The following is a 25,837-nucleotide window of genomic DNA, read 5'->3' on the forward strand; positions in this document are numbered from 1 at the left end:
TACGTGAAGCATTTGTGTCCATACAGGAGATTGGATTCAGGTGCCAAGTGGCAAACACTTTTTTGTTATATTTTGTGATAATGAATGTGGTGCGTTTTTATTTTCCTTGTTTTCGGAATTTCCTCTGTGCGATTGAGATGAGCTGACTCAGATGTGACTCAGGGCTGAATAAAATCAAATAATAGTGTGTTGACGAATGGAATATCTGAAGCCCAGGTGCCAAATAAATTTGTGGGATATTGGGCAAGGTGAAGCAAAACAAACAAAAAGCCCAGTTTCTATTTGTTCTTTTCAGACCAAAAACTGTATTCATTTGATCCGGGGAAGTCTCCAACCAAAAACTTCCACCAAAAAAGAAAAAAACAGAGTGTTAGCGAATGGGTCCCACTTCATGCATTCATTATGAAATATGGATTGTAGTACAACCATATACATGCATACATACATACATACAAATAGTATGCATGGGTGCATGCCAAGTACACTACTGCCCCGCTATACCAGGCAAATGAAGTGACACCTTCTCCCACTCTGCTTCTCTCTCTCTCTCTCGCAGCTTCAGGAATATAATTTCTATTTGAGTTCCAAGAGAAGACAAGAGACCAGACTTTCTTGTGCCTCTTTGATTACTCTCCCCCTCACGTGATCTATATTCCATTTCTTCTCCTTTCTCCACTTTTTCAACCTCCTTCTTTTGTTCATCTTATGCTACTCTTTGCCGATTAAACACATTCACCGCCTCAAAGGTTTCCTTTTTCTCCTTCCTTCATTTTTTCTTTTTTCACGATGGCAAAAATGATCAAAATGCTCTTACTCATGAATGCAGTTCCGTAGTGTTATTTAGGTTTCAAATATATACAGAGTTAGTCCAGGAGACTCAACCCACTTCTATTTTATTTTATTTTAGTTTATTTTATTACTAATTTACTGTTAATCGATTTACAGTTTCATCGTTTGGTATTTAATATTTGAAGTTCTTTAACTCTTGATATTTTTAATCATTGTTCTGGTATGATCTTTTATTTTTATTATTATTATTATTTTAATTAAGACAATAAATAAGTCAACTAAATTTTATATTAGATGATGTTTAGATCATTAATTAAATATCAAATCTTAAATGCATGTAATCTATATTAGTATTTCTTGGTTAGTTTCGTAGTACAGAATGTGGCGATTTCTACTGCATAACTGAGACTTGTGATTTTGGTAATAGATGGGTGCGGGAAGGAGAACAGAGACTCATGTATTGAGCGAAAGGTCACGAGTACCTTCATCATCTTCTTCATCGGTAAATTGCAGCGTAACTGCAAGAAATCTGAGGAAGTCTGAATTAGGGGGAGTTATCTTCGGATGCAAGCATAATACAATGAACCAGTGCTTTCAAATGCAGTTATTTGGTTAGTTTCACCTTATTTCAAGGATTTTGGTTCGTCAAGCATATACTATAAACCAAAAATTTATGATAGAAAACGTTAATTAAATGTTAAACTTTTTTTTAAGTTCTTTTTTAATTTATTGAATGCATTGAAAAAATCACAACTTTTTTGCTTTCTTTTTCTAAAATAGTTTTTTTAACTAATTATTATTATTATTATTATTATTATTATTTGTGTACACATTTTTGTTTTTGGACTTTTGGTACAACGAGTGACTGCATTAAGCACTTTAAACAAAGTATAAATAATATATTCCTTTTTCATTTTGATATACTTGCAGTTTTCAATCAACTTAGTTAGCAGGCACAAATGAAATGTATTTACTGTGAGAACTTAAAATTTTTAATTCTTGGAAACAGGCTTGCCATCTGGACATATATCATATGTGAAGAATATTGGTCCTGGTTTGCCTCTGTTTCTATTCAACTATAGTGATAGGATGCTACATGGTATATTTGAAGCTGCAAGTAGTGGAAGATTGAATATTAATCCTTATGGCTGGACTGAGGGTAGCTCGGATTGCACTCCATATGCAGCCCAGGTTAGAGCATGATGTTTTTATTGTTCTATCAGTTTGGCTACTCAGTTTAGGATTTACTTTTTTTTTTCACCCTCTTTTTGTTTGTATAATTTAAGGTAAAGTTCAAGACTAGAATGCAGTTCCAGCCCTTGTCGGAAGTTCAGTTTAGTCCGGTTATCGAGGACAACTATTACCTTCCAAAGTTGTTTTGGTTTGAACTGGATCAAGTTCAAACTAAGAAGCTAATATCCCTTTTTTCGGCATCTACACCAATAGCTGCACAGAGTATAATCCCGAGAAGTATACCAAAGCTTCCTTCGTCTAGTTCAGCATATGATGGCCGCTCTTACTCGTCTCTTTTAAGAAATGATGTTCATCCAACCGGTGATTTGAAAAATTCTCAGACCGGACAGATTGTTCCGTTGTCTAATTCAGTCACTAATTTGGAATATGATGGCCGCTCTTACTCATCTCTTTTAAGAAATGATGTCCATCCTACCAGTGATTTGAAACATACTCAAACTGGACAGACCTCCTTGGAAACTACTCATGGTTTGAATGGTCACAATGAGTCTGTGGATGAAATAGACCACAAGGGAGCATTGGAGCAAACCATGTTGAATCTGCCTACTGAAGATCAGATGAATAATGCATGGGATTCGCCATGTATTGGATCTAGTTTGAATGGAGGGAGCAACACTTCAGAGGAATTTATTGATGAGTCTACCCAATGTGATGAACAATTTGAATACTTGAAGCAGCATATGGAAGACCTATACTTATCTGTTTCAGCTGATCGGTGTTTGCCTCAGTCCACACCATGTGAGAGTATGTCCACTCCTTGCTTGCAGAGCAGTGCTTCAGAGGGTAATACTTCTTGGTCATACAAGTCTGAGATAGAAAATTCTTGCTTTCCTGAAGCAGAGTTGCATTTGAATGCCAAATCACCTGATCTTCGTTTTATTTTTGACAAGGTAACTTTTTGTCATTGGGATTCCTTTTCTTCTATTAAATTTTAAAATCATCGTGTCATAACCAAACTAATTTAATATCATTTTGTGTATTGTTGACTTTTAAGATACAACAAGAAGTCAATGAATTGCGGTTAAAGCAGTTCAAACAGGAGCTGCAAATCTGTTCCTTGGAGAAAGAGCTGGTATGGATCTTCTTGTTATTCAGATTGAAATCTCTTGCCTAATTCTGCATCAGTGAGTTCTTTCATTAATATCATGGAATAGATTTTAAAGTTCTTCATCGAAGAAGAGGGGTGGACGGGGATTGGGTGATGTCACATGTTGCTGTTTTTTTCCTTTTTTTTTTATTTTGATATTTTTGTTCAGATTAGTAACACATCTAAAAGTTCAGGTTGAATCAAGAAGAGAGATAGTGAGCTTGAAGCAGCAATTTAAGACATCAGATTGTGTCACATTTCCTAAAGAGGATCTTGTAATGCGATCTAAATCTAGTTATAAGGAATCAATTTTAATAATGGGAGGTTTCGATGGGTTAACATGCGTGTCAACTTTGGATTGCTACTGTCCAACTAATGATTTGTTGGAGACCCTTTGTCCAATGAGTTCGATTCGATCATATAACTCTACTGTGAAGTTAAGTGGTGAAGTTTATGTAATTGGTGGCTTACAAGATAATTTGTGGTGTGACACAGGTATTAGCTCCATTCATTCTTTCTATTTACCTTCTTTTGCAAAGACTTTTCCAGTCTCTCTTCTTCTTTGAGAGGATTTGATACCTTGTTTATATTGACTAACATCTGAGTGTCATTTTTGAAAGTTGAATCATACAACCTAGTGGAAAATCAATGGTTCACTCGTCCTTCCATAAATCAAAAGAAAGGAAGTCTTGCTGGAATTTCATTGAATGGCAAGATTTTCGCTATAGGTGGTGGAAATGGTGTACAATGCTTTTCTGAGGTTGAATTATTTGACCCAAACATTGGAAAGTGGATACCTACAAGGTCAATGATGATGAAAGTAATTTCTTTTCCCTCTGTAGTACTTAGTAATTCAGTTTTATTAATCTTTAGTACTCGTGCTTGTTTAGATGTTTTTATATGTCAAGACTCAAGGTAATTGTGTAATTATGTCCAACTTATTGCAAGCATACTGAACTTCTGATTCTGTTTTGTAATTCCCATGCTCTTGGATGATGCACACTTTATGCTTCATTATGACAATCTGTACCAAAGGATGGATATCTCAACTAATATTCTTGTTGATTAACATTTAATTTCTTTCAGAGATTTACTCCAGCTGCAGCAGAAATTAATGGCGTCATATATGTTGTAGGTGGATTTGATGGAGATAATTATTTGAGGTAAAAATCTATTGAATTGCTTTCAATAATTGATTGTTATCTAATTGCTAGTGCCACCAGTATGCTACGTTCCACTCTGATCTTAGAATTTTCTCCAGCACTAAAACCAAAACCAGTTGTGTTGTGTTGTGTTGACAGTGCAACTATGAAAATGATACGATATTTAATTTTGGTTCACACGGTTGTGATCACCAGCTTTATGATTGTTGAATTGAATTGATAATGAAATGAAACTTGGAACCCTCCCATAAATTTCAAAAGTATTCATCATTTTGATTTGTTGATGCCTAAAATATTCTTTGACTACTATTTTATTTTTATTTGAAAAGTGTATTTTGTTTTTATCCCAACTCTTTTTCGAACTCCTTCATATCTTGAATAATTTTAGAACAAAGAACCATTGAGCTTTGATTGTTCCATCCTGATCCAGTGGTTTCCGTTCATTATGGTAAAGTTCGTCTGTATATAAATTCCAACAATAGTTTTGTCTTCATATTTTGTAGCACATGGTTAAATTGTTATACTCGATTCGATTACTTAGCAGACTGATTAGTTTGTGTTTTTATCTGATAATACATCCTATATCCCCTGAAAGCAAAAAGATTAATTTTATTCTAACATTTGACTCTACTATGGCCTGGCTAGGGTGTTTAATTTAAATAGGATAGGATATAATATTTTAAAGCAAAAAAAATGAATCATAAGATTAGAAATTGTCCTTAAAGAGATTTAGCTTTATGATTCCTTTCATTTTGGTTTTCCCCATTGTCCTAGCTAATGATTCTCTGAACTCTTCTTTCTTTCAGGTCAGTGGAGAGATATGACCCTCGCGGGAATTCATGGGCTAGACTTCAAAACATGTCAACAATGAGAGGCTGCCATTCTTTATCTGTCCTAAATGAACAGCTGTAAGTTAATATCCCATGTGTTTCTTGGCTGCTGTTAGTGGCTAACAGGATCGGACATTCAAACAGTAATAGCACTTAGGAGGAACAAAGGCCATTTAATAATATTAGAATGCTTAATTGAGCTAGAAGAAAAGTTCATATACCTACAGAAAAAGTAAGGAACTTTATGCCCGCCCCTTTTTGTGCTTAGTAGACTAATATCATTCTGATAAAGGATGCTCTAGCCATCTTTGGGAGGGAAACCAACGTAGTTGTTGAGACAAGTCAAAGGATCTATTGAATATTGTTTTTATGACTTTTTTTTTTTTGCTTTTTAATTTTGATAACAATATATTGTTTCAAAGAGCAAGCCATAGGAAGAGGGTTTGGGTCTAAGTAAGATTGATATAAAGTGAAAATGTAAGGATACAGTCATGGTTAGATCAATGAAATGAGTTTAAATGTGATGCACCATCATCGGTATCAAATCCTTCTTTCAAATGACCACTCAAGTAGTAGGTGTGAAAAGTTATTTTTGCTAATGTAATAGACAAATTGAATTCATAAAATATATCACTACTCTTTTAACTCGTGGATTCTTACTATAGATTAGCATTTTTTAAGCTAGAATAAGCTTTAGAAGAATACTTTTATTTTGCTAAATAATTAGATACAATGTTCTAAACAGATATGCAATTGGAGGATATAATGGAGAACAGATGATCTCAACAGTTGAGATATTTGATCCTCGCACTGGTTCATGGATAATGAGCGAACCCATGAACACTTCCAGGGGATATTTTGCAACTGTAGTAATTGGAAATTCAATTTTTGCCATCGGTGGTTTGAGTGAAAGTAACGAAGTTTTAGATACGGTATGCAATTTCTACATTAAATTCATACAACATTTCTTTTCTCTTCAATTTACCATTATTTTCTAACAGATTTAATCTTGATGGCAGATTGAATGTTACAAAGAAGGTCGTGGCTGGGAATCAACTAATCTGAAAGCTCTTGGAAGGAGATGCTACTTATCTGCCATACTCTTGTGAGGTACTCTATTGTCTACTTATAATAAGAATTATAGTGTCTTCTTATAGAGATTAAGGATACTATTATGTAAAATCATTCTATTAAACTTTATTTTCTCTGTTCTTTGTTAAGTCCATTAGAGAACGAAAATTAGTTTTTACATAAATAAAAAATTGAGAAAAACCCAAAACAGCCTCTGACAATTACGTCAAAAGACAATGAGGCCCTTGACAAAAAAAAATACCAACTCGGTCCCTAAGCTTTACATGGGACAGATTAGTCCTTGTGCCAAAAAAGTCAATGTTTTTTTTTTAACAGGGGCTAATTAGTCCTAAAAAATTATCAGGGGCCGGGTTGGGTGTTTTTTTTTTTTCTGGGGTCTCGTTATCCTTTCGGAATAATTGTTAGGGACCGGGTGAGGTATTCACTCAATAAAATTCTGTTTACATAAAATGACCTTTTTCACTGTTCAATCGTGTACTGCAGGACGAGTGTTGGGTTGAACACTAGAAGGCTGCAAAGGCTTTTGTGAATATATAAAAGGGCACCTATATAGAAGTGTCCCGTACTTCCATTTGTAAAGGGATTGTTATGTTTTGTAAGTGACCGCGGTGACGTGGGTGAGAAAATGGAAGTATTTGAGAAGTTAAAAAAATCAATTTAGGATAGTAACAAATGAAAACTAGCTTATTAATTATTATACAAGCCAACTTAAATTGTCTAAATCTAATATCTATTAAAAATAATTTACACCTGGGCAACCTTTTTTTTTTTTCCAAAGATAACTATTATTCATTAATTATAAGAGTAATAACAAATGTCATTGAACTAAGGATTAGAATGAGAAATGGGAGTCTCCCAAAAGTCACTAAAAAGGCAAAGAATAAGAAAGTTAAGATAGAAAAATAACATTCAGAGCTCAATTCTATTCATTTGGTTGAAACACCCTGAAGTTGTTGAGCTAGCTTCACAGAGTCAGCCACCACAGTTGATGCAAGACCATTTTTCTCAAAGATAAAATGGTGTTTTGCTTTCCAACCATTCCAACGGAGGATAGCTATTAATGAAAGTTTTCTCCTTCCTTCTATATCTGCCACTAAAGTGGAAAAAGCTCTCTCCCATCATTTGAAGAAGGAACTTGAATCATGTCTCCAAATCTGGACGCCGATACTTCTATTGGTCCAAATCGCAGCTGAGAGTGGGCATCAAAGCAAGTTATGGAGCAAGTTATGGAGGATTGATTCTTTATCAGAGGAGCATCTTGGCCACATGCTCAACGTCTCTAGGAAGTGGGAGTCGAGCAATTGCAAGCACTTTTAGAGAATTTTTTATTTTACGAGGTATTTTCATCTCTCAACTTTTTCCAAATTCGGTGTTGATGCATGTATTGTGGGCACTTGAGAAATTGGAGCATGGTAAAAAGGATAAGCTATCTTGTAGTCCAAGGCTACCTCATAACTACTAGATTTGTTACAAACCTGTATAATACTATCTTTTTCATCTGTTGGTTCAATTGACAAGATGCGGGAGCTAATGTCAGTTAGAAAAGCTTCTGTTATTAAGGCATGGTTCCAACTTCGGTCAGCATTCAATGTGTCCTTAACATAAAACACAAACTGTGTTAGAAGATTTGGGACTACAGACACATGAATATTGAAGGGTGCGGTGGCAAGAGCTATGGATCCTAAAAGATTCGAATATTTTTACCTGAACTAACTTTCCATACCAGTTCTTTCTCAATTACTTTACGACCTTCCAGAATACTTCTCCAGTCCTAAGAAGGTATGTTGCCTATCTAAGTATTCATAATGTTATTATGGTAGAAATACTTGCCTCTGAGCATCTGGGTTAGAATAGAATCAAATTGTTTAGCGATTCACCAACATTGTTTACTTAGTAAGGCCAAATTTTGAGCTCGTAGGTTCTTTATCCCTAATCTCCCTTTCTTCTTGGCTCTTGTCATGGTATTCCATTTGATCCATGCCATTTTACATTCCTTGCTGTCCCCACCGAAATTGGGAGAGAATGTTGTGAATTTCATTTAGTAGAGTGTCAAGTAGTCGAAACATGATAGAGTGTATATAAGTATAGCTTCACACACACTTCTTTGATCAGAACCTACTTACCACATGAGGAAAGCAAACTTCGTTTCCAGCTTTGCACCTTCTTGCAAACTTTATCGTTAATTGTTCTAAATGTCTTTTTTTTTGGAACGCTGAACAATTGAAGGGAGCCCGAGGAACTTATCTTAGGCTCTGATGTAGTTGATATTGAGGATTTCTGCAATTTTCAATCTCATATGTTGAGGCATGTTTTGACCGAAAAATATAGCTGACTTTCCCAAATTAACCATCTGATCACTGAAACTTTCATAGTTTGCCAAAAGATCCATAATGCTTTGACTAGTTTCAGCTAAACCCCTACAGAAAAGGATTGAGTCACCTATGAATAGGAGGTGATTAATAGTCGGACATCACCTATTAACTTGAACCCCTTTAATGAGTCTATTTTGTTCTGTCTTGTGTAGCAAAAAGGAAAAACCTTTAGCACAGAATAGAAAAAGATAGGGAGATAAGGGATCACCTTGACGGATACCCCTATTGGTCTAAAAAAATCAAACGATTGACCTTCCACAACAGTAGAATAAGAAACAGTTGTCACCAATTCGTTGGTCCAGTTAATCCACTTTGAACTAAACCCAATTTCTCCATAATATATCATAAGAAGTGCTATTCAACTCTATCATACGTTTTACTCATGTCAAGTTTTATAGCCATTTCAAACTCAGAGCTTCTCTTCTTGGTTTTCAAATAGTACATACATTCATGTGTAATAAGAAAGTTATCAGAAATGAGGTGCCCTTTAAGAAAGACATTTTGATTAGCACTAATAATCTTATTCATTATTCCTTTTAATCTATGCACCATAACTTTTGAAATAATCTTGTAAATAACTGAAGACAAGCTAAATAGGTCTCACCTGAGTTATGTTATTAGCATCTGGGATCTTTGGTATGAGGCAAATCTAGGTATGATTGAAGTTTCTAAGCATTCAGCCACTATGAAAGAAACTTTGAATTGCTCTAAACGCGTCCCCACCAACAATGTCTCAAGAGAAGTGAAAAAATTTAGCCGTGAAATCATCCTCCCCGCACTTTGAGCATGCACACTAAAAGTAGCTCTCTTCAGTTTTTCTATAGACACTGGTCTTTGAAGCCTTCGATTCATGTTAGCTGTAACTTTAGGCTTCAACTCCTCTAGAAATTGATTGGGATTAGCATGACAAATGGAGGAGAAAATATTGCAAAAATACTCCTTAGCCACTTTAGCAATCTTTTTTGGACAAGAAGCTATCTCATTATTGCTATCCACTAATCTCCAAATTCTATTCCTCACTCTAGGCTGAAACTTTTGATGAAAAATTCTATATTTTGATCCCCTTCTCTCAACCATTTACTCCTTGCTTTTTTCCTTTAGTACCGTTCCTCTTTGAGATAAGCCCTTTCCAATTTTTTCTCTAAACTAGTAATTTCTTCTCCTCCATGAACACCGAAAGCTCTTCACTCCTCAAGGGCTGCTTGGAGTTCATCTATCTCCTTCTTCGAGTTGGTTTTATGGTGCATCTGCCAATGAACCAGCCTATGTCGGCATTCTTTAAGTTTCTGAGCCAAAGAAAACATAGCTGATCTCACAACTTTCATGCTCTAAACCTCACTCACAATCCTCCTAACCTCTACTTCTTCATACCATCATTCTTGGAATTTAAATTTTTTTTTTAGTTCTCCATATTTGCAGATTAATATCCAAGAGTATGGGTGCATGGTCAAATCCAAATTCTCTGTTGTTTTATAGAGTGTCTTCCAGTGTAACCCAACTAGAACTTGATTCAACCTCTCTTTAACCAAATCAACCCCTCTCTTCTATTTGACCAAGTGAAAGGCCAGCCAATCATTCTAATATTCACCAATTCATTATCATCAATAAAATTATTGAAATTTGAGATAGTTGTAGTTGATTTTAACCTATCACCCTCTTTTTCAGCTTGAAACGTAATGAAATTAAAATCTCCCATAACTATCACTTTTACTTTAAAATTACTGAATTGTGGCTGAAATAGCTGCGAACTGAGATGCTCTACTACTGTCTGAACAACTTAAATGTCGAAAAATTAACTTTTAAATTTTTAGTATTAAAGTGATATATTTGACCTAAGTCAAGTATATTTTTTTGCCTACAAAGAATCTATACAAAAAAAATTTGTTAGTATCCTCCAAATTATAGTTCGAAATAATTAATGTGGCTTTAGGAGTTCTCTTTTCTTTGTTATTATGTAATGACCTCTTAACTTATAAGATTGTGTTAACCAAAAACCTGCAAGATGCCAAGATTTTAAATAAAGGTAAACTTATCTGAAAGTTTATATTATTAACTAAAATAATTTGAAAAGATATGAATGATATATAAAAAAATTTAAAAATATAATAAAATAAGTAGATATTAAATATATATTTTAAAATAATTTTGATTATAAAATTTTTATGTAATTGACAAATATCGTAAGAAAAATTAAGTATTTTAATTTTTAAAATTTAATGATTTTTATATCAAGAGAATTTATTTGATTTTTTTTATCGTGAATGTTCAAACTTTTTTAAAAAAAATAAAAAAGAAGAGTCTAAAGATTGAATTTTGCTTTTATGTTTTTGCACTTCTTAATAATTATTTAAATATTGTTACAAAAATTTGAATAAGATGTACAAATTATTTGTTATTTATAAAAAATATAATATTTGGTTATTTTTATTATATTTTTTAATTATTTAAAAATGTATTTGTCATTTATATCTTTAAAAATTAATTTTATCTTAAAAATTATTTTTATTAGGATATAAATTTTCGAGGAATAAATTACCATTTTTACTCACAAAAGTTTTAAACATTGACAAGTCCATGAAAAAAAAATTAAAGTTGTACTCATAAAAAATGAGTTTTGTACGACAAATTAACCAAACGCTAAAATTCAATCCCAAATTGTCCTTCTATAACCCTAATCACAACCTTCCTCCCCCAAATCTCAACCCTCCATTTATTCTGGATTTCACCACCTTCACCAACACCACCGCCGTTCACCGCCAACCATCAACCCCATCACTTGTATTGGTGACTGAGAAGCGGCAATAAAACAGATACCATAGGCGGATAACAAGGTATTCAAGATATGGCGTATCCAATTCAAAAAGCACGATTCCAGAATCTCCCGAGTTTATAAACTCTAAACGTTTCAAGGAAGGCACATAGATCTTGAGGGCGCTTATGTTAGGGGCACAGTGCTGGAATCTCTGGATGACGAGGTGCATGGTTTTCAAAAGAGGACAACCGGAGAGAATGGAATCCACGTTATTAGGAGAGTCAAGAAATAAGTGGAGGGCCTTAGCTTGAGCGATGGCAGGTGAATCGACGACGATGCTTTCGGAGTTAGCTCAAGAATCGCACCAAGAAAGTTGAGGTTCACCAGCGCATGGTAGCTGAACACGCCGGGTGGCACCACAAACCTGAATCCAGTTTTGCCGCTCCACACCCTGAGCTGAAGTTCTTCTAGGTATGGGGTCCGATGGCAGCTTTAATTCACCTTGTAACAGCGTCCTTATTAAAGTTATGGTAGGACGGTCGATAAAGTTTCAGATCTGGAGCAGGTTTTACTGGACCAGAACTGCATTCGCTAGATCTAAGAGTCAGATGTGCTGTTTTTCTGGGCTTTCACCACCATGTTACCTTAGATCAGGGATGAAGGAGAAGTTGAAGATCTGGAGATCCTTCCAGAGGTGGCACCACCTGTGGGACATGATGCAGGTTTTGACAGAGGTACTTGTTGGGAGGAAGGAGAGGATGTGGCAAAGGATAGAGTCTGGTAGGCTGCTGATGATCCCATCGTATGGCTTGCAAAGAGGACTTGTATCGGCCATGGGAGGGGAGGGAGAAGTTCTTGCTTCAATGCTTTAAGGGGAGGGTAATTTAGGTTTTTAATAAGGGTTAATACTCAAAATCGTCCCTGAAAGATCACGTGTAATTATTTTTTTAATCAAATTAGTCCCTGAATGAATAATTTTAAATCACGTTCGTCCCTTCGTTAACCTCGTGATGCTGCCATTAAAAATCTACTGACCTGGAACATGAGCTGGCAATACGAATAACACCTGGCATGGTGTGTGTATTGCTGACGAGATATGTTTAGGGTTATGTATCAATTTAGTCCCTAAGCCTCAAATAAATAAACCATAATTCTCATCTTCCCACGAACATGAATGCCTTGCTTGAGTGTTGTCGCAGATCCAGCAGCTGTTAGGGAGGAGGAAGTCGATTTCGGCGCCATGATGGGGAGTGAAAGTGGAGGTCCCGGTGGTGGGTTGCCGTCGCACTCACATGGTAGCTATGCTTCGAGCTCATCCATGCGAAGAAGAAGGAAAAACGATGAGAAAACCTGTTTCCGCGGTTTAAAAACTTTGATTAAGAAATCTGGGACATCATAGAATCTAAATAGGTTGTTTCATACTTGTCCAAGATATTGGGTGAGTTTAATTTTGTATGAATGATAGCATCATCTTGGCGTTCACTCTTTATATGGGGTTAACAATTTTATTCAATATTTTCAAAAAGGGAGCCATTGCAAATTTTTTAAATGGGTCGAAAAAAATGAACATGTAGCTGTTGTAGAAGGTCCAAGGGGAGTCCCAGAAACTGATGGAGAACTGGAGATTAATTATGAAGATTGGAAGGTTAAATTAGTATGGAGAATAGGTAGTTTAGAAGCAGAAGTTAGAGTACTCAGAATGTTAATTTGTTTCATGTTCACTGGTCTGATAATGGTCATCTTAGTAGGAGCTTTACTTTGCGTGTCATATGTACAAGTAGGAGACAGTGAATGTGATATGGTGGTGTGATTTAGGGTTTTGGTTTTTTTTTGTTTCAAATTATCATGGTTAAACTATTATAACCTGAAAGGAAAGCTTATAAATGGCAACTTGGATTTTGAGTACACTTGTGAAGGAAATATATTTATGCATCACTCACACTGTCATATGTAAAGAAGTAAATGACAAATCAGAGACATAAAAAGATAATAAAGTTCCTAAACTTTCTTAATATAAAGTTGCCAACATTGTGTTTGTCACCACAAAAGATAGTAAAGTTCCTAAAACTAAAAGTGATTTCTCAGAAACACTGCATACCAAGGCAAAACATACATTCAAAATAAAGGCCTTACAAAACAGTGAGATTTGATAGTGTTTTACACCATGATATCTTTCCTAATCTATAGCCTTATACAAAAAAAAAAGCATATGTTCTGATGATGGTCTTCAGATAGTGTTATCTTTCTTCCTTGGCCGTTTGAACCCCGGAGTCGGTACAAAGGTCATGAGACTTGCAAGCTTCTTAGTTGTCACGGCACTAGATCCTTTGATTATTCTAGCAAAAATTGAAATTATTACAGCTGTTGTAGCAGGTTGGGGAGAGATAGCCCTTTTTCCTTTTCCCTTGGAAACATGAAGCTTGGGTGGTCTTCCTCTCACCTTAACCTGCATGACATATGAAGTAAATATATGAATAGACAACCACAAATTCAAGTATATGAAAATGAAAATAAATTAATTAATCAAACCGATACAGCTTGAGTGGGTGGTGACGGTTGTTTTTCTTGGGTTGTTGGGATTCCTTTCGGTTGGTTCAGGACTATCTGTGAGGCTGCTGTCGATCATAATGGTGGTGGAGAAACAAAAACTGGAACAGGGTTAACTGGGGCAACATGAGCAGCATCATTTGGGAGTTCATTTGGAGCATCTGTGTTAGGATCAAAACTGCAAGTTGCAGTTGCATTAAACTTGCTTCTTCTTCAGCATCAGCTTCTTTCTTCAATTTGCATGTTCTCTTGTTCTGTCCAAACCCACCATAAAATATGCATCGGATGGGGTTATATTTTCTCTTCATCCTTGTGTTGGAACCAGAGCCTCCTTTATCTTTATCTTTTCTTCTGCTCTTTGTGGGTCTACCTGGTTTGGGATTAATTGGGATTAAATGGAAAGCATATGTTTTTCAGTATGATTCCATGGTTAATCACTTATGGCAGTAATCCTCAACCCTCTTATCATTCTTATCTTGTATATATGATATGGCATGCATATAAGGCATACTTGTGCATGCAGTTGTATTTTTAGACCAATTTGCATTATTAATATAGTACATTTACATAAAGATTGAGAAAAGATACCTGTCAGTTGCTAGAATCTACATGTGCAAGTACGCTTTCCTAAGTCAACAACCATTGTACTTGGCCAGCCTTGAACCTCGTATAAGTCCTCATTCTGATCACCACTCCATTGTAGGGACCAATGCTGAGAAAGCTTTGTCATTGCCTCAAGCCTGTTTTGTTGCATTAGAGGCAGAATTCCCTAGTAGTTTGCCAGTTTTTGCCTATTGTCGATCATGGTCTTCATTATGATCCTCCTAACTTCCTCTGCCAAGGTGAGGATAGGCTTCGCCCTATCATGCTTTGTCCTTGCATTAAACAACTCACAAGCATTATACAAATAGTGTCCATTTTTAGTCCCTCATAAAAATGAGCTTTAGTCCATGCTTTCTTCGGCCACTTATCCAAATCAGCCCATGCCCTTTCGTTTATCACTTTGACTCTCTTCATGTTTCTATCAAAGTCACTCATAGTCCTTGATCTAGCACATTCTCACACCAACTCCTTCAGTTGTATACTCCCCCACTGCTTTGAGAAATTCCTCCAGAGATGCCACACGCAAAATTGATGGTGAACTCTTGGCATTACTTCCTGCATGGCTGGGATTAATCCCTGGAAAACAGTTTACAACGAAAAGATGTTACATTAAAACAGTCCTCAAAAGATATTTCATTAAATCAAATATGTCCTCAAAAGATATTTCAATACATCAAATTGGTCCTTTAAAATCTTTTTGTGGATCAAATTGGTCCTTACCTTCTGCATATCTGAGATAAAGGTCCATCCATTTTTCTTGTAGTCACCAAGGTCATTGTGTAGCAGTTCAAGAAACCATTGACAATTGTATCTATTTTCGACATCCACAATTTCATAAGCAATCATGAACACGTGATTGTTGGCATCTTGGCCACAAGCAGTCAGCAGCTGTCCTCCATGCAAGGTCTTCAGAAAGGCTCCGTCCAGGCCAATCAACGGTTGACACCCAGCCTTGAATCCTTTCTTACACGCATCGAGACATACATAAAATCTTTGAAACTGTGGAGGACTTTCAGGCATGGAAATGACACCAACTTGGACTGTTGAACCTGGATTGGTGGTCCATAGTTGGTTAGCATAATCCTAGATAAGTGCATATTGTGCAACTTCATCTCCTTTCACTACTTTCCTTGCTGATTTTAAGGCCCTAGTAATGCAGGTACTGTTTAGCTTAATGTCGCACTTCCTCACAAACCAGTCATAAACCTCTCTATGCTTCATAGTTGGGTACTTCCTAAGCTTAGGAACCAGCTTACCTAATGTCCACTCTTGTGTTGCAACCATGTTCTTTCTCTTCCTAGCACATGTGTGTTCATTAACTAATGCCTTAATCTGCCAAACCCCATTTTGCTTGTTACATGCACAATACACAACCTAAGGACATCCCTCTGTTTTGCATACAGCCTTGACTCTGATGTTGTTATTTTTAGTAAAAATGATATTTCTACCCCCATTGTATGCTGTAATCCCTAGTTGCATTCATAAAGTGGTGCTTTGACTTAAAAATCATGCTTACCTCAAGTTTGAGGTTTTCAAACTTTGCCTTTTCATTGTATGGTGGATATACAGTAGCTTCCTTTTCATCAAAGTCCAACACCTTATCCATATCTTCCGAGTGCCATGAGTCACAGCCAGTTTTCCTTGGCCCTCTACTGTTGAAGTCATCATTGCCACTGTTAGTGTCACTGAGATCTCCCAAGATTTTAGTGGATTTATACAGACTGTCCTCAGTACTCTCATATGAGTCATGAGAGTCACTATCATCTTGAATTGGGGTGGTTTAACAGGTCGACCAGACCTTACGAATTGCAGAGGGTCTTTGTTCTTATTTTGAGCATGTGACTTCTTTGGAGGTTGATGGCCACTTCTTGGTTTAACAATAGGTTTCAAAGGATCAGTGCAAGATTTTGCAGGTTGAGAGAAAATTTTTTGTTGGAACTTGGGCTTGGATTTGGGCTTTTGTGTGGGCTGAGAATTGGGCTTGTTAATGGGCTTCTGTGTGGGCTGGGAGGACCTTGTATTGGACTGCACATAGTCCATTTTCTTGGGATGAGGATTGGGTCCAGCAGAGGTGGGACTGGCTTTAGCTATATTTTTGGAAGGGGAGTGGAGAAGGTTAGTCTTCGATGGCTGTGAGTGGCTCTTTGTGGGCTGGAATGTATTTTTGGTAACTTGGGTTGCAGGCTGTGTGCTGGGCAGCTTCAACAAAGAGGCATTCTTTGGCAGAATCACTTCATCATCCTCACTCATGTATTCTACCACGTGTGGCTCTGAAACTCCATGCTCAAAGAATATGTTCATGAAGTTGTAATTCCTTCTATAAGTCTTACACATTTTAAGCAGATCTTTATCAGTCTCCAACTTTCTCAGCCCACTCTCAAGCAACAACCAAGGAACTTTCCACCAACATATGCCCCCCACCATATCCCAGTTCTTTATAGTATCCTTTAACAAAAAACACATCAAGAGTATCTCCATCAACCCCCATCAAGACTTCTGTATTACCTGGTTCATAAATTCTACTTCCTTTCTCATTATTTTTAAAATTTTCACCATGATGAAATATGAATGTCATCGGAAGACCGTCCATCTACATAATAGCAAACAACAATATTAAGAAAAAAAAGTCAATGTAGCAAGCCATCTACGACTATCAATGCCTCCAAACCATATCAAAAATTAACACAGAATATGCATAACACTAACTCATCACCAACACAACAACTAAATCGGTAACCATTACTTCATTAGCACAAACAACATGTATTATTTTTCGAAGCCACAAAAACAGAGTCTTGCCATTGTTACCCATATCATAAACTAAACCCTAGGATAAAACCCTAAACCCTATGCACTAACAAATTCTTCACCATGACTCAATCATATAATGGGAAAACTAATAGTTTACATAGTATTACCAATTTTTTTTTACAAGATACAAAAATTTTGCCTCTCACGTCAAACACAGAAACAACGTTGTGTCGTTGCCTTCAAGATTCCCACCAAGCTCCAAAACTGACGCACAAACAATGCTCCACAACTACTCTAATGGTTGCGGATGACGGCGCGGTCTTCTTCGTCTTCGTGATGGTAGCTTATAGGTCAGAGAAACAGGGAGTCACGGTGAGAATGAAGAAGAACAAATGAGGACTTGTTTAGGAGACAAAGTGCAAACTGTTACACTCTCTACTTTTAAAACGGTGGTGTTTCACAACTTGCATACTCTTGAGGTGCAAAACGACAACGTTTGGTCGGATGGGCTGCTAGCTCACGTTCCAGGTCAGCAGATTTTTAACGGCAGTGTCGCGAAGTTAACGGAAGGACGAACGTGATTTAAAATTATTCATTCAGGGACTAATTTGATTACGAAAATAATTCGGGGACGAAAATGGAGAGCGCATGATCTTTCAAGGACGATTTTAAGTGTAAACCCGTTTTTAGATAGTTTTTTTAGGATTTGGATAGTTTTGTCGTACGGAGTCCATCTTTCATAGGTACAACTTTAATTTTGTTGTTTCATGGGTAGATTTGTCAGCATTTAGAACTTTCGTTGGTGGAAATAATAGTTTACCCGATTTTCGAGTATGATTTTATTAAAGAGTAAATAGCCATTTTTGACCATGAAAGATTCGGAAGCTGACATTCCTACCCATGAAAGACGAAAACTGAAGTTATACTCATAAAAAATAGACTTTTGCAGACAAAATTATCCAAATCCTAAAAAATTAAATAAAATTTTCAAACTACACTCTAATATAATCTAACTCTAACTTCTAATTTTACTCCACACTACCACTCCTCCAATCTTAAATCCTACCACTACTTTCATCCTCAACTACCACCATCGCTATTGCTATCACCATCACCATCACCGTCATCTCCCGTACCCAGCGCCAGACACCAACCGTCGTGCACAAAGAATATGCAATTTTCCGTCTACAAAATAAGTGAAGTACACTTAACAAAATTTCCATGACAAGCTCTCTACCATTATTGATGAGTTTCTTTGCCTCAATGATATTCACCCGTTCTACGGAGGTCTCCTCCATGTGCTCTACAACAAAGACCATTACAAGCTTTCACTTGGATAGATCAATGCCGCCAGGAATCTTATTGGTAAGATTGCAAAAGACTATGTGAAGCTGTTGAAGTATGGTGACTCGCTGTACCGGTGCAAGTGTTTAAAGGTGGTGAAGACAATGGTAGACTTAGGATTATACATGGTTTGGTTAATCTAAAAACTAAACCTATTTTTTTGTTAACCAAAAATTTAATCTTGGTTAAGTAACCAAATTGGTTTTATATGATAAAACTGGTTATTAATCGGTTATAAAATTTAAAAACTAATCATAAAAATAAAAACCGATTTTAAAAAATAACTAATTTTTGAATAAAAAAAGCTGGTTTTGGAAAAAATAGAATCAGTTTTTGGATAAAAACCTATTTTTGGATAAAAAAATCAATTTTTGGACCAAAAAATAGATTTTCTAAAAAAACTATTTTTTAAATTGAATTTTTAATCTAAAAAATTGAAACTAAAACTTAAAATTTTGTCTTGGTTTTGATTAACCAGTTAAAAATTATTTTTTTTTAAATTTGATTTTGATTAACCAATTTTAAAAAAATATATAGTTTTTAAAAATTTTATTAAATTAATTAACCAAAATGTAGTTATAATTTTTTAACCGATTAACTATATTTTGATTTTTTAATGTACACTCCTAATAGTGGTGATGATGATGATGGCAATAGTGACAATAGTTGTTGAAGATGAAAATGGTGGAGTAGAGTAAAGTTAAAGGTTAAAATTAGATTATATTAGAGGGTAGTTTGAAAATTTTATTTAATTTTAAGATTTGGATAATTTTGTTTATAAAAACCTATCTTTCATGAGTATAACTTTAATTTTCATCTTTCATGAATAAAAATGTCAGCATCAAAATCTTTCATAGCCAAAAATGACTATTTACTCTTTTGTTAAATTACCCTTTTAAACAATAAGTCGTGTTTGGTTGACCAAGTAAGATATAAGGGATAAATGTGACGGTGTTTGCTTAGCCATTGTTTTGATGTAGTAAGAAATTACACTGACACTACCCTCGAATGAGTTGTCCAGCATACTCCGCATGAAAATGAATCTAAATACATCCAAAAATATGCCATGTATCGTAGTTATCAAATTGGTGAAGGTGTTGGGTTAAAGCGGCAGATTGTGATACGAATCACAATGCAAGACTTGATCAGAGTAAAATTGTAAACATTCTTCAATGCTAACTTTCTCTTTATAAGATTTTCATTTAGATCATATCAGTGACGAATATGCAAACAATGAAACGAATCGTTCTGGTTCAGACATTAAAAGCAACACCTACACACAGTTTTGGGACAAAAAGAAAGAAAGCAATCAAACTCCTTTGGCTTGCTCACCTTTACTTATGGTCTTGAAATAGCTAACCAATATAATATAAGCAATTGGTATACAAAGCATAATTTTCACAAGAACGCCTTTTCCCAATAAAAAGGCACTAATAATTGTTTCTCAAATTAATTAAAACTTTCGCCGATATTTCCCAAAAAATAAATGCAGCATGACTAACCAGGAACAATAGCATTAGGCTTTGCTCACTTGATGTCATGGAAAGACGGCAAGACAGCAATAAGGGGGTCTCCGTAACCAACGGGCTCTGTAAATTAGAAACAATTGAAAAACGGTAAGAAACTTAAACAGAGTTTATGCCTATAAATGTCTATTTTGATCCTTAAAATTGAACCGATGAGTCAATTTGATTCATGACTTTTCAAAATGACCAACTAAATATCCCACTTTAAGAAATGTGATTCCCTGTAGTCCCTTGGCAAATTTCCGTTTCACAAACCCTAGTATAGTGTTGATGTGGACAGTTAAATGCTCACTTTGATATTTGATGTCAACACTTTTAATTGTGGTCAATATAGTGTCCGAAATTGGTTCATGTGACTTAATTGGTATCTACCATATTTTATTTAATTAAAACTTGTGAAACAACTTTGGATACTATATTGACCATAATTGAAAAGTGTTGACATCAATTAGTCATCTTTGTGCGAAGATAGCATTTAACAGTCCACATAAGCACTAACTTACAACTGTGAGATGAAATTTTGCAGAGCCCCTAACAGGAACTATGTTTTTAAAAGTGGGGGGCTTGGTCAGTTTAAAATGTCACAGATTAAACTGACTTTTCTGACCAATTTTCGGGTGCCAAACTGAACATTATCTCTCAAAATATTTAAACCGACTTAGACATGCATTATACCTCCATCCTCAACAAGAAGCTTTAGCACTTCTCCAGCAACATCGGACTGCAAGATTTTAAAAATAAAACCATTCAGCATATTCAGATATTTAGCAAAGAGCCACCTGAAAGAAAGTGAGACACATTACCTTAACAGGAAGTCCAGTGCCAAACTGATCTAAATACCCTATGACTTGCCCTTCTTTGATGAAATCACCCTGCAGATGTTAATTAAAAACAGAAAAGTGAATTTAAGCAGAAATGCTAGGTTTGAAATAGCAAAGATATTGAAAATGAGTTCAGCAAGACCGAGTCAAATAGCTTGATGAAACCAAAGCATATAAATTTGAATCTTTCACATCTCGAGATGTAAAATATTCATTTTGTTAGAAACTTATTGACACTACAAATTTTGTGCAAAAGTTTGAGAAACTAATATTACAATGATCTGTTTTATATTACTACAGAAGACTCAGATATCAGGAAGAGACGGAAAATTAGCATAAAACTGAAAAATAATATGTAAAGTTCAAATAAAAAGAAATTTATCCGTTGTTTTGGTGGTCATAACCTAGATCACATGGTATGTAAATGGAAGCAATCATAGATCTTGGTTAAAGCAAGCATGTGACTCAAAGAAACCATTGTTGATGAAGGATAATGACAAGCATGTCACATATACCTCTTTACATATGGGAGGCTGCTTCTTCCCTTTCACTGTTCTACCCCTTCGGAATAAGCCAACCTGAAAAAAGAGAGAAGAAAAGACAGAAGCTATCAAAAATGTCACATAGCTATTGTCGTAGATAATTAGTGAAAACAGAGCTTATTAAATATATTGAGGGGTGAAATACCGTGGGAGATGATACCAACACATAGGTATTGTTACCAGAAGCCTCCAATGCTGCCAACTTTGATGACTTTTCTAAAGAAACATTTACAAATGGGTTGGTCTTTTCTGGAGATGACTTTGGTGGTGATGGTGGTGGTGTACCAGCTGCCAATTCAACCATGGGTTCACTTGGAATAGGTGGTGGTGTAGTTGGTGAAATGTTAGAGAGAGGAGCTTTTGTTGCTCCAATGTTTCTCTTAAGATGCATCTCAAACTCTCCAACCTGTACGAGTGTTTTTATGAAGGTCACAACAGAAATTAAATGTGGTTATATTAAAATTATTGGTACAGTCTACATTGTTGTATCACTAAAAACTAAATTGGTAGAAATCTTTATGATCGAATATAAAGATAAGCCTAAGACATATCTTGAATAATCAAATTCATTGCTTTGACTAAAGATTCACACAGCATATTATATCACAGTGCTATGGACACATACAGCTAAACTATTTGATGTGTGTTTGTGTGTGCAAACTGTGAACTGTGAACCTATTGTTTTAAAGCATATACTTGAAGTTTCTTTGCATCCTTGCTGTTATATTTCACCTTTCAAGTAACACAAATTTTGCAAAAGTAGCAAAGAAGAGACTAGAGAAATCACCTTTACTTTCAGTTCAGCAATTTCAGTCTCATCACAGACTTCTAATACCAAAGCCTGAGGACAAGGAAACCAGACACAAGTAGGAGTTAATCAATTCACATTCAAAAACATGGCCATAATTGTCTATCTCTTGTAATTAACTCATAGTTAACAAATCATAAATAGTTGCGTGAATCACTTGCCCAATTTTAGAATCGGGAATTGAGAATCGTTTCCAATTGTACAATACAGAAACATGTTAAAAAAAAGCTACAAAATGTCATACCTTAAACATAAAGAAAATGCTATAAAAAATTGAATAAGGTTTAACATTTAAGAAAAAGTCATAAGGGATAAAAACAAATACGCCACCAGGCCCCGAGAAAATTTAAGCTACTAAATATCCATTGATATAGACCCGTTATATATTTTTGACAAAGGAGGAAGCCCAACTAAGAAATGGGAGGAAAAACCTAGAACTCGTTCAATTAGCCCAAAAATACATTTCACCGATAACCCATAAAGAAAAAACAAACAGGAACTCCTAATGAACAAGACAACTAGTTGCAGTGCTGCACTTAACAAAAATGAAGTGAAGACGCATCAACTAGTTGCACAGCCTCTGTTCATCTTCCTTTCTCCATCATTCCAACCACGACAAAGAAGAGAAGAGATCACAAAGGCTAACAGAAGCAGTTGTGTCCACCAACAGCAATGAGACGTGGCTGTTATCATGGTTCTTGGGGGTAGAACACGGGAAAAAATGTCTTGTTTTTGTATCGCTCATATCAGCTATTCATATCACTGATACAGAATCAGATTGATTCTAATGATTCGTTTGCGATTCATAGCCATGTTCAATTCAGTCTTGCTTTTGTATTGCTGGGATGATCAATCGCAAATCATACGATACTAACAACTATGATTATACTATAATAGCTAGGTGAATTTTCAGAATCACTGGATACTATTGCTAATTCCCAACAAGATAAAGATGGAGTAGAGATTGCAAGCGACAAAAAGAAAAAGGATAGCTATAAACCTCGAAGCCATTAGGAAAAGTGGCATTTTGCAAAGGCTTTTTCTCCAATGAATCCTGTAAAGTGGTATCTGAAGAAGCTGCATCATAAATAATAATTTAAATCAATAAGAACATTAGGTAATGCTTTTAACCTCCACATCAAGTTTCAAAAATACCATCATAATAACAGCAACAGAAGTAAATGATTCCTGGTTCTTACTATTACATATCCATGTAAACAACATAATAGTTGAAAATTAAGCACATTAACAAGATGGCACAGATTTTGTTTGGGAGCATAGGTCTCTTGGACCTTCTTCTTTCTAATACATATAGAAGGTTTTGGAAATAAATTTGGGATTACATCTACAAAAATACTATAAACCTATTTATAAAATATTTGCAAGTGAATAGTCTTTCAAAAGCTTAAGTAAAACAATAGCCAAAAGAAAAAAGCATAATTACATAGTTCATTTCACAATCTTAATAACTCACCCTCAGACTTGGTTGTGTTGATGGTGTCAGCAGTTTTTGCACACAACACTAAGGTTTTATTCCCTTTGTATTTCTCACCATTCACCAACCGCTGAACAAAAAGCCTACTTTTGGAGTTCCACCTTATATTATGGCTGGGAACTATAGCTGGCTTCTCAAGTGAGCATCGCATAGGGGCCATAGAGCCTATGGGATCTGAAATCCAGCAGTAAACATTAGACATCTGAATATCTGATTACACTAATTTTTTACATTTTACTATGCCATCCAATTAAAACAAACTTCAACCATGTGCTTGATTTGAAACATCAAAAGGAATAAATTTAAATTCAATTTCCTTAATTAAGATATGTGTTAGATTGGTTCTTTACACCTTTCCAGAGTTACCTCTTCAAAAGTCTAATCTAAATATATAAAAGCTTAATTTAACAGAAGTCACCAACTAGTCAAGCAAGATTCAACTACGAAATTTCAAAGGTTAATCAAAATCCAAAAGAGCGATGTATATACAGTATTATCCTTGTAAGTAAGCATGATTTAATTTCTCATAAAAGTTAAATCACAAGAACCAGAAGCTTCATCCTAAAGTTCAACAGTTAATTTGACTATAATTTACACTTTAAAAAGCTTCGGAAAATCCACAAAGTGCCTCTACTCTCTAGACATTGCTACAAAACTAAAAACCATTAGCTCCTTAGATTCATCTCCTAGTTCCTTGTTCGGAAAATCACGACCTAATCCAAATTCTATAACCCTGATTCCACGTAACCTGGCCTCAGCACAATCTCGAAAAATCGAACACAAACTCTTAAACATTTCCGATTTCGCTAACATATCACATTCACGCAAACAAAGAAAAGCAACGCAACACACAGCAACAGCGAGATTAGAGATCGTAAACACAGTAACAGATATCGCATTCAGCAAAGCACACAGCAGAATCAAAAATACAAAGAGCAAGAGCAAGAGAGAGAGAGAGAGAGAATACAGTTCAAGGATCGAATAGCTGCGGAAGCCTCCATGGAAGAAAGCGAGAGAGATCGAAATAATCGCGCAGGGTGAAAGAGAGGAAATGAAATGGGAGGGAAAACCAATGGAAAAAGCGTGACGAGTGAGGAAAGGAGAAGAGAAAACGGTTAGAGTCTTAAAGAAGTGAGAAAGTCTGTGTAGTTGAGGTGTTGAGCAGAGAAGAGAAGAGGAGAGTGGATAAATCAGTCTTAGTAGCTGCTATGTCTTTGAGATTTCCGCCCCCCTCATTACTTTCTCCGTTCTAATTTCGGACCTACCCGAGGCTAACCTGCGCCGGGTTGTAATATTAACCTACGCGCATCTCTTGCACTCTGCCGTTCGATTTCTCTGCTCCTTGTGGCGTGTGGTAGCCTGGTAGGTTCTCGCAATTTTCTGTGCTTGATCAATTTTTTCTTCATAAATATAAGCAAAAGGCTCAAAATTTCGAATATTGGGATCAAATGCGTGAAATGCATAAGAATAAGCTACGTGGGGGAATATGCTGCCATTCGAATATTCATAAAATTATCTACAAAATCGAAATTCAATACTATCATTCGCCCCCTTTTTTTCCCCTAACAATAATAACACCACTACTACTACAATTTGTTAACTCCAAAATATTTTAAATTAAATTTTGATAAATTAATAAAAAAAATTATGCTGCATGTACACTAAAATCAGCTATTAAAGTGAACTACTACTATAAAATATATATTAAAATATAAAATATACATTAAAAATAAATTAAACTACATATATATTTATACAAAAATATATTGGTGACTAATTTTAGTGACAAATTTTAATGTACAAATAACATTTCTCAATAAAATTAAATATAAGTTAATAATTTTAATCATGTTCTAATTAATGTTTATTCAAGTATGTTAACGTAATAAGAAACTCTCTTTACGTAATAAATAAACTAGATATTTTATAAATTTGAAAAAGTTAATATATATATAAGAACAACCTTAGAAGTTAAACTGAATAACATGATGTTGGGAATAATATATCATTCTCCTTTGAGAAAATATCTTTTACAGAGAAATAAAATAAACACAATCACAA

The 25,837-nt window shown here is 35.3% G+C and overlaps 3 protein-coding genes across 4 annotated transcripts; 1 reads left to right on the forward strand and 2 right to left on the reverse strand.

Annotated features, from left to right (window-relative positions):
* The first annotated feature begins 506 nt into the window (after positions 1 to 506).
* LOC107469322 (uncharacterized) lies at positions 507 to 6,977 on the forward strand. 2 transcript variants are annotated; one of them, XM_016088700.3, is made up of 12 exons: positions 507 to 746; positions 1,217 to 1,400; positions 1,799 to 1,980; positions 2,076 to 2,933; positions 3,038 to 3,115; positions 3,325 to 3,625; positions 3,751 to 3,950; positions 4,217 to 4,293; positions 5,100 to 5,201; positions 5,869 to 6,055; positions 6,143 to 6,233; positions 6,699 to 6,976. In XM_016088700.3, the coding sequence occupies exons 2-11, from the start codon at positions 1,217 to 1,219 to the stop codon at positions 6,230 to 6,232; spliced, it is 2,259 nt and encodes a 752-aa protein (XP_015944186.1). In that variant the 5' UTR covers positions 507 to 746; the 3' UTR covers position 6,233; positions 6,699 to 6,976. The 2 variants fall into 2 exon arrangements, with proteins under 2 accessions (XP_015944186.1, XP_015944187.1); XM_016088701.3 differs by lacking the exon at positions 507 to 746 and adding an exon at positions 791 to 862 and having other exon boundaries at positions 6,699 to 6,977.
* Positions 6,978 to 13,365: 6,388 nt separating this feature from the next.
* LOC110277063 (uncharacterized) lies at positions 13,366 to 18,708 on the reverse strand. Its single transcript, XM_052255159.1, has 2 exons — positions 16,006 to 18,708; positions 13,366 to 15,065 (listed from the first exon to the last, which is right to left on the reverse strand). The coding sequence occupies exons 1-2, from the start codon at positions 16,965 to 16,967 to the stop codon at positions 15,059 to 15,061; spliced, it is 969 nt and encodes a 322-aa protein (XP_052111119.1). The 5' UTR covers positions 16,968 to 18,708; the 3' UTR covers positions 13,366 to 15,058.
* A 1,041-nt stretch (positions 18,709 to 19,749) lies between these two features.
* LOC107469324 (uncharacterized) lies at positions 19,750 to 25,203 on the reverse strand. The gene is made up of 9 exons (XM_016088702.3): positions 24,744 to 25,203; positions 23,756 to 23,950; positions 23,282 to 23,358; positions 22,261 to 22,314; positions 21,619 to 21,879; positions 21,447 to 21,509; positions 20,914 to 20,982; positions 20,786 to 20,831; positions 19,750 to 20,173 (listed from the first exon to the last, which is right to left on the reverse strand). Exons 1-9 carry the CDS (start codon positions 24,775 to 24,777, stop codon positions 20,112 to 20,114), a joined length of 861 nt encoding a protein of 286 aa, XP_015944188.1. The 5' UTR covers positions 24,778 to 25,203; the 3' UTR covers positions 19,750 to 20,111.
* Positions 25,204 to 25,837: the final 634 nt, after the last annotated feature.

This window comes from Arachis duranensis, chromosome 10, assembly GCF_000817695.3.
Source record: "Arachis duranensis cultivar V14167 chromosome 10, aradu.V14167.gnm2.J7QH, whole genome shotgun sequence".
NCBI lineage: Eukaryota > Viridiplantae > Streptophyta > Magnoliopsida > Fabales > Fabaceae > Arachis > Arachis duranensis.

Bases quoted from the DNA above. Each gene is read 5' to 3' on its own strand.
- LOC107469324 (XM_016088702.3), bottom strand. From the start codon at position 24,777: ATGGAGGCTTCCGCAGCTATTCGATCCTTGAACT. The intron at 21,880-22,260 runs GTGATTTCTCTA...ACACTCGTACAG, and splicing joins TTGCTGAACTGAAAGTAAAG to GTTGGAGAGTTTGAGATGCA. The intron at 20,983-21,446 runs GTATATGTGACA...TAACATCTGCAG, and splicing joins AGCCTCCCATATGTAAAGAG to GGTGATTTCATCAAAGAAGG.
- LOC107469322 (XM_016088700.3), top strand. From the start codon at position 1,217: ATGGGTGCGGGAAGGAGAACAGAGACTCATGTATTGAGCGAAAGGTCA. The intron at 1,981-2,075 runs GTTAGAGCATGA...GTATAATTTAAG, and splicing joins GCACTCCATATGCAGCCCAG to GTAAAGTTCAAGACTAGAAT. The intron at 2,934-3,037 runs GTAACTTTTTGT...TTGACTTTTAAG, and splicing joins TTCGTTTTATTTTTGACAAG to ATACAACAAGAAGTCAATGA.
- LOC110277063 (XM_052255159.1), bottom strand. From the start codon at position 16,967: ATGGAGATACTCTTGATGTGTTTTTTGTTAAAGGATACTATAAAGAAC.